Here is a 9,042-nt window from a genome sequence, read left to right on the forward strand (position 1 = left end):
TTTTGTGCAATAGCCGTTGACTTTGTCGTTAACGATCCCCACCTACGTACATGTAACATAACAACATTTTGCAGTTGATTATCGTTTAACCATATTCGCTGTAATGGTGGTATTTAGGAGAAAAACTGTCAAATAGAAAACAATACCAACCAGTAACATCATATCAAAATACACAGTTACCACTAACCTATAAATCTGAACAGGTGCTTCTTCTATCGGCGGGAGATTTTCTCATTCGTTCCGGAGATACAGCGAGACATATTTACGTGGTGAAAAGAGGAAAACTGATTACCTTGAAGCAAGTTAACAAGTGTAACAACTGGGCCCCTTTACTTGATTGTTCTACATGCTTTTGGAGAAATCCATCATTATGTTAAGCAACAACAGGGTTAAATTGATCTTGTAAAGAATATATTCTATATAACAAACAAAATTATTTTAACTATAAGTCCTCCCCATGTCATTTTGTGTATTGATTTAGCTTATAAAGAACGTTTGTAGCATTTCATACAAAGATTGTTTATCCATAGTCTTCGGAACTAGAAAACTCAATTTTAAAACATTGACCAATGTTTTTTCAGTTATGGAAGAACCCGCGGAAAGATGCTGTCAGTCGGTGACGTCATTTCACAACCGTACGATCTTATTCGCTTCACTCATTCCTATGTTGCCTACGGGATTGAGGTATAAATGAAACTAAAAAAATATTTTGGCTTTACATTATGCATATCTTTTCTTTCCTATTGTTAGGATTTAGGAACACGTCTAGGTTTATAATTTTGTCAGGCTGCATAAAACTTGCACTGTATCTACATCCTCTTGTTTTAACAAGTGTCCCGGAACATAAATTTTGTAACACGTAAAATAAAGTGCAATAGGGACCAGATCTGATATTGTTTATTACAAATATTACAAAAATATTAGTTATTGTAAGTTTCTGTGTAACTCATATAAGCAACTTACACACGGTCATTTACCTAAACACACGTTCTTCTATAGACAGTACAATGCATCGCAATTCCAGTCACTAAGTTCAGCGGCGCGCAGCTTAAAAAGATAAATTCATCGGACCAAGATGCTACCCGAGAAAACGTACTGAGAAACTTCGAAGCTCATCTAAATGTGGATGAAAATCCTGACGAGGACAAAAGCGGAACAAGTGGTTACGTGAGTCAGAGCAGCACTTCGACACATTCTACTGGATTGTAAAGACATTTACCATGTAGTGTCCACCTCAAGGGTTAAAATGTTTGCTTACTGATCAAAGGTACAATCCTATTTCATTTCACCAGGTTTGGAATATTATACAGACATTATATTAGTATCACTATAACCATTCAAACTGCTGTGACACCATATTTAAGCTAATGAGTTTTTTTGACCTGGCGGTGTTGTTACCTTTACATGATTTTTTTTGTGTTTTGTGTATCTTGATCTAAGCTTAGCGTTCTGTTGCTATTTCATTTGTTCCTAGTTCAACTTGTCTACTTTTGCTTCCTTAAGTCAATGTCAATGCTTTGTCATGTACACTTTACATTTATTAGATTTGCTTTTGCCTCGTTAATTTGCGTTGTTTAATAATATGCACAAAAGAACTGCTATACACGCCTACGCTGTATTTTTGGCCCAATGCTCATGATTTATTTAGCAACCACAAAGTTTAAAAATAGTCTCTCTGACTTTGTCAAGAAAATTAAAAAAAATGCTTTCGAATGTTTTGATCTTCTAGCAACTTATCCTTTCTGAAAAGAAAGCGCGATAAACACATTTGGCAAATAGAAAAATTGCAAGCTATTGATGGAATTTTTTGTTGCTGCATGTCAATCACAAACGACAATGGCACAGTATGCAGGAGTGTCTGATATTCGAATACCTGGTAATATATTAAACAATATTTTAACAAGGTCAACCATAGGTCTGGCGTTCGCAATTATAGACATTTTATTTACATTGGATACTTATTGTCAAGATTCAAAGGTCATATTATTACGAAATAAGTTTTTTTTAATATATCATTACAAATCTGGCCTAAAAGAAGACAGTTTGCTTAATGAGCGGCTTGGTTATTTAATAATGAGTGGCTTGGTTATTTTGAAACTAATTATCGTTAATAAAATGCAAACCGTGTCCTGTCATTAACGCTATATAAATCTTCATCACAATCGAAATTGAGTGCTGTGTGTCACTTTGACATTATGTAAGTAAAATGTTATTAATTGAAATTTATTAACTGACTGGAAAACATCGAATCACAAAATATCTGTATTGTGCATCAAGATAGCTTGAACCTCGGTGAACCATTAAAGCTATCGTTGCTTGTTAAAAAACTTTAACCCGATTTAAGCATCTATTTTAATCAGCAGGTGTTGTACAGGCAATGTGAATAAATAGATCTATATTTCGGGCAAATACACAACTGAACGTAATCGTTTAGTGGATAAAGTTGTAACTGGTGTTATTCAAAGGTTTAGGGGAAACAAACGGTGTATGAAACGTTGCGCAATATTGCGCAAAAATCCTCGAACGTAACATAGGTTTTACGGCGAGCCATGTAACTATTTGAGGATGCTATGTAAAGAATGTTTAATGTTTGACTACACCATTTAAACTGTAACTTATTTTAACGATACAATATTTTGCATCAATTAAGTTTGCGAAGTAAAAACGAAAGTGAATTGATAGTGTGATATATATGCCGGTACCAACAACACGTTGCAAATGTGATTTCATACTAAAACTCCTTACGTGTATATTTTGGCCTTTACATCCCGCACTTTGACCTAACTAATGGTGTTGCAAACTCTTGTTTATGCATTGCAGGTGTACATCATAAGCGGTTCGGACTGTTAAAATATTTTTAAGCAGACTTTGAAAAGAAAATTTCGTTTAAATCGGACATTTCACCACCTAATTTCCACGAATCGAACGAATCGGATTTCGATAGTGTCAATGGCGAACGAAGTGAAAATGAGCAAGATATAGATACAGTTTCAGTAGACTCTCTGTTAGTGGAACCACGAGAATGGTAAGGATTTTTCATACCAGATCCAGTTGAAATTAAAACTGTGCCAATTTGTTAATTTCCAGGCCAGTCCCAAGAAAAATCGATGAATCAAATTCAGAAGTACTTCGACTACAAAATGAAAAAGTCGAAGTAGGTTTTCTATTCAAAGTATTTTTAAAATTATTTTGATTGTTTGAGCCTTCCGTGCAGATAGGAAACAAAAATGAACAACTAACCTTTCAACTTAAATCCTTAAAAAGTCAGATCGCTCAATTGATAGATGCAAATAACAAAAAAGATCGTACTATTGTGGCGCCCAATTTAATGGTTGCCAAAAGCCTTCGAACACTGCACTAACGGCTAGCCACGTAAAAACCTAGTTTAGACGCGTTCGAGCACTGCTTTCTTTATTTAAAAACACTACATAAAATTCTGCAATATTGGGAAAGTCAATGCGCTGCACAAAAACGAACACAAGTTAACAGTATGACAGCCGGGGAAGAACTCATCTAACAACACGTGACCCGCAAAAGGACTGCAAAACACTCGAAAAAGGGATCGCGACAAAACTAATAAAAGAAACAAGGAAACTCACAAGTCACGTGGTCGAAACGCACCGGTCAATTATCATCGCCCTAGCGGCTTACTTTAGAAGGTACACCTGGGATTGTAGCCGGAATGCTGCGAAAGGCAACGGCAGGGGAGGAGTTAAAGCAAGGTGCAGTGAACACAAGGTGTGCCGTGGGTAAAATTCCCGTATAATTAAAAACAATGCACAGGAAAGCAAACGAACAGTTATAAGATAAACGTGAACGTAACAAAGGAATGTGAATGCGATTAAGTGAAAAACATGAAAAACACAACGTGAAATTAAGGTAACTAACTTCCGTTTCAGGAAAATAAGCACATAAACATAAAACAAACTTAATAAACCGACAAAACAAGACAGTACACTAGTGGTGGCTAACGAGAAACAAGGTGAAACATAACGCAAAAATTACGGTAACACACCCCCCACCCTATCTCGTTGCACTCCTGTGCAACCCGTTACAGATCTGCAAAGTACTTCGGCCGCCGCCGATTTTCCCTGAGGCGGTTAGCGATACAGTCAAAGTTTCTACCTTCGAGAGGGAGATTTACGCCTTCGTCTCGTGGCTGCCGCTGTAATGTTGGGGCCTCCTCTTGAGTCGCAATATTCATGTCGGGTACACCGTGTACTGTCAGCCACCGACAGAGGTAAAGGTTCCAGGATATCAATTTCCAAGCGTTCCATCGGCTTTAGTTCGCCTGAAGGCGCCCTGGGCCGAGCATTGAACTTCTTAATTCTTTCACATTTTGTACAGCTCCGAACGTAGGCTTCAACTTCCACAGGCCACCCTGGCCAACAGTGCCGATCGCCAACTTTGGAACGCGTTTTGGCCACTCCAAGGTGTCCACCGCCGTGAGGTGGGTTATGTAGAGCCGAAATCGCATCATGTCGCATCTTTTGTGGGGTAATGAGCCGGTCTACACGAACGCCCGGTTGGTGTGGAGAGTCTCCGTGTTTTGAACGTTCCTGACCACTCCACTGAACGTTCCTCACCACTCTGGTTCTACTGAAATCTTGTGGTGCGTCCCTGGAATGTATAGACGGCTGCTGCCTACGTGTATTCGCTTTGCAATTTCTCGCCAAATGTCCTTCAGCGTTACAAATAAAACATTTTCGCACTGACTTACTCGCTGGACGAAAGGCCGGACGGTGCCTGTCATATGCCGTCAGACGATGATCTTGATAGCATATCCTTGCAACTTCTGCCCGTACCTCGCTAAGTTCACATCGAAGCATACAGACGGACTGCTGTAAGTGTTCGCCCATCTTGGACAGCATCTCCTTTACTTCTTGCCTTTCCGTTGGGCCTTGAAGCGTCGTCACTGGAAGGATATGGGGTCGGGCGTCCATATCGGCAACTCTGCTGGCTGCGGTGCAAAAGTCGCGTTGAACAATTTCACGCCCTAAAGAGGCCGCAAGCTGGCGGTCACGAAGGCCGCGCAACAAAGCCAAAAACAAGACCTCATTTTTAATCGCAGCTTCCACCTCGGCGGGATACGCGCGCTCACCAAGTGACTGCAAGGCATAAACGAACGCACGCCCTCCTTCCTGAGGCCCTTGTGCACGATCTAGGAGTTCATTACGCAATGTTGCTAAATTCGCATGGCTGTTTCCCCAGGCTTCTGCCTTTGTCACAAGTTCTTCAAAAGATAATTGGTACACGTCGCCTGTTCCTTTGCTAAGGTCCCACAAATAGTCTTTATCGACGTGGGTTAAAAACAAATGGCGTTTGACGTCATCTGTAGCCTTGACACTTGCGCAATACGAGTTAAAAAGCATTAAAAAAGTATTAAAATTGTCACCGCATTTAAAATACGGAGGCGACATACTCAAATTAAAAGACATAATAAAGCCAACAAACCAGAGCCCTTCCCCTGTGCTATGAACGCGCCTGCGTGACTGCAGTGTCCTGGCGTGCTCGCCAATTTGTGTGGCGCCCAATTTAATGGTTGCCAAAAGCCTTCGAACACTGCACTAACGGCTAGCCACGTAAAAACCTAGTTTAGACGCGTTCGAGCACTGCTTTCTTTATTTAAAAACACTACATAAAATTCTGCAATATTGGGAAAGTCACTGCGCTGCACAAAAACGAACACAAGTTAACAGTATGACAGCCGGGGAAGAACTCATCTAACAACACGTGGCCCGCAAAAGGACTGCAAAACACTCGAAAAAGGGATCGCGACAAAACTAATAAAAGAAACAAGGAAACTCACAAGTCACGTGGTCGAAACGCACCGGTCAATTATCATCGCCCTAGCGGCTTACTTTAGAAGGTACACCTGGGATTGTAGCCGGAATGCTGCGAAAGGCAACGGCAGGGGAGGAGTTAAAGCAAGGTGCAGTGAACACAAGGTGTGCCGTGGGTAAAATTCCCGTATAATTAAAAACAATGCACAGGAAAGCAAACGAACAGTTATAAGATAAACGTGAACGTAACAAAGGAATGTGAATGCGATTAAGTGAAAAACATGAAAAACACAACGTGAAATTAAGGTAACTAACTTCCGTTTCAGGAAAATAAGCACATAAACATAAAACAAACTTAATAAACCGACAAAACAAGACAGTACACTAGTGGTGGCTAACGAGAAACAAGGTGAAACATAACGCAAAAATTACGGTAACACTATGAAGAGTTTAAAAGCACATGTACGACTTCAAGACGCTGACATCCAGACACTAAGAACAGGTAAATTTTCCAGTCACCAAAGAACAGAAAATCCGGGGTAAGTAAGTTAAAGAAACGACCCTAAAAATAGGTTTTGCCTAATACATTCGGTTTCAATTTTTCGCCAGATCTGTCCAATTAAATCTTACTAAAAGTGCGTTGGGGATAATTCGAAAAATTGGAAATTCTTTCCTCAAACTCATACTGCAAAGATTTCAAGAAGGATTCGAGTGTTTATAAGAGTGCATGAAAAGTCAACCCATATTGAAAGGTATCTGTCTATCGTGTAACTTCGTGTTACGTACTAGTGGTAATTGAACCCAAATAATTTAGCATGTGTAAATAAGGATGTTAAAAAGATGGTGCAAAAGCAATGATTTAAATTTGCAGCAAAGTGTATTTTAGGTTGGCGCGCCTTTACAAAAGGAAAACCCTGCAGCAAGCTTTATATCATCGAAAGTGGAAGTTGTTCGTTTACAAGAGAGATAAATTCAACCTTTGTCACTGATAATAAACCACCTGCCAAGGGTGGCGATGTTTTGGGTGACGAGGAAATATTTTACAAATCCCTGCATGTAAGGACTCGTGTGTGCACCGAACCTGGAAAGGTAGGTTGTAATAATTTTGTGCTATTAAAGAGAATAGGGGAAAGTCGAAAGGGTTTACTGCCAAAGCTGGAACATTTTGGCAAAGGTCGCCAGTTAATTATTAAATACCTTGTTTGCTCTGGTCCTAATTTCTATACTGCGACCAAAATTTAAAATTTATGTGTTTTATAGGTTTGGTACATATCGCGGGATGATTTCCAAAAGGCTGTCAAAAATAAGATGAGACCCGAACGGCTACGAGAGATCAAAAGATTTTTGACCACCCTTCCTTCATTCTCAAAATTTACCGAGGAAAAAATGAATGATATAGTCAAAAAATCCGAGGCAAGATTAGTTTTCGTGCATCAGAATTTTTTACTTTAATTGCTGTTATAAAAACTATAACGAAATAATTCAAAACATTCTTCTCTTTTGTTTGTGTTTTGCAAATACTTTTACTCTTTCAAAAAGAAATTTGCCAGACAAATGTAGCCTAAACTACAATTGCTGTATGTGCAAAGTAGGTTATCCTCCTAGCTCCAGGAGACTTACTTCTGGGTGAAGGTTACACACCAAGACACATTTACATCATCAAACGTGGATCGTTACAAACAGTTGTGTAAGTTAGATAATGGTTCGTTGGCTTAAGATTTTATAAACGAAATTCTTGTTTGCAGAGGGCAAACAGGAGAAAAAGTTTTTGGCAATGGAGAATTAATAGCAACAATAAAACGAAAATAATGCTGGTAACCTTACTAGTTTTCTACACTGTACAGTGTAATAATTGCATAAAAGCGTAAGTTTAATCCCCAATGAGTCTATGTTTGCCATGAATAGGATTTCGTCCGAACTAATACTGTATCTGTTACTTTGTTTGCACGAAGCATTTTACTTTTTAGACTACCCAATGCGTCCAAATTTCGCTCAGTGAGTTTATCAGCTCTGAGTTGAAATTTATGACATCAACCGAATTTGACGCAACGAAACGGAATGTTCGAGCATTTGCCGACGCTCATCTGAGAGAAAATGAAAACCCTGACGATGAAAAAAGTGGATCAAGTGGTTATGTTAGTCAAAGTAGTGCCTCTTCAAGAAATTAAAAAACTTTCTTTCTTGGTGTTAGCTTGTCAGTTTTTTCCTAAAAAATGTCAGTTTTTTTTTCTAAAAAAAGGACAAAATAATCAAACTAACTTACAATTGTTTTGAGCAAAAAAAAAGTAATCACCTCCAATCACAGTATGAACTGTACATATTTGCTTGAACATCTGACAAACAGCATACACTTTTTTCTGAACTTTGACCTATAAGACCGTGACAATGAAGTGGCCAAAAATATATGCATTAACTTTTCTAAGTGGATTGAACTAAAGTGATATTAAAAATTATGGTCGTTTGCCTGCAGGCACATGTGTATTTTCAGTTTTTTCGTGTACTAATTGGCGTTTGGTATTGTAATGTTTCTCGTTGGTCTTTCTTAAAGTCGTGAGTTCTATCCTCACTCGGGACAACAATGTAACTTTTTAGTTAGCCTTTTAGTCTACAGCAGGGGTGCACAACCTGTGGCCGCAGAGACGAGTTTGTGCGGTTGTAAACATGTATATTAAAATATATGTACTGGCACCCGCGACGTAAATAAAATCTTTTGCCAAACATTTAGATTTTCAAACTGCTCTAAACAGATTTTGTGGGACTGAAAAGAATACTACCAGCCTATTCTTTTTCAGTAGCCACAGGCGTAAGACTTTTTGTACGCCTATTCAGTGGTGGGATTCGATTTTTTTGTCACCCGGTTCTATAACAAAAGGTCCATTGACAGTAACCAGTACTGTTAACCGGTTCGCGGATCTCATAAAATTTCGTGAGTCGGTTCACTAGAACCGGCGCGAACCGACTGAATCCCATCACTGCGCCTATTGTGTGCAAACAATGTGAAAAACAGATACCTGTGTGTAATTTCTAATTTTAGATGTAAATAATAACCATACTTTGTACCATACCTGTGTGTAATTTCTGATTTTAGATGTAAATAATAACCATATCTATACCAGTCTAGTATGTTGGAAATTGACATAGAAAATGTATGTTAATATATTTCCTTTGACTTTGTGCACAACATCGTTGTAGTTGTTTAATCCCTAAAAGGTATTATGACAGGCGATCGTTTATTGACTTGGGTTATTGACTGGTAAAA

At 38.7% G+C, this 9,042-nt stretch overlaps 1 protein-coding gene across 1 annotated transcript; it reads right to left on the reverse strand.

Annotated features, from left to right (window-relative positions):
* Positions 1-3,741: 3,741 nt before the first annotated feature.
* LOC145209205 (uncharacterized) lies at positions 3,742-6,220 on the reverse strand. Its single transcript, XM_080079473.1, has 2 exons — positions 4,721-6,220; positions 3,742-4,620 (listed from the first exon to the last, which is right to left on the reverse strand). The coding sequence occupies exons 1-2, from the start codon at positions 5,436-5,438 to the stop codon at positions 4,583-4,585; spliced, it is 756 nt and encodes a 251-aa protein (XP_079935599.1). The 5' UTR covers positions 5,439-6,220; the 3' UTR covers positions 3,742-4,582.
* Positions 6,221-9,042: the final 2,822 nt, after the last annotated feature.

The sequence above is a fragment of the Phallusia mammillata genome, chromosome 1, assembly GCF_965637545.1.
Source record: "Phallusia mammillata chromosome 1, kaPhaMamm4.hap1.1, whole genome shotgun sequence".
Classification (NCBI taxonomy): Eukaryota; Metazoa; Chordata; class Ascidiacea; order Phlebobranchia; family Ascidiidae; genus Phallusia; species Phallusia mammillata.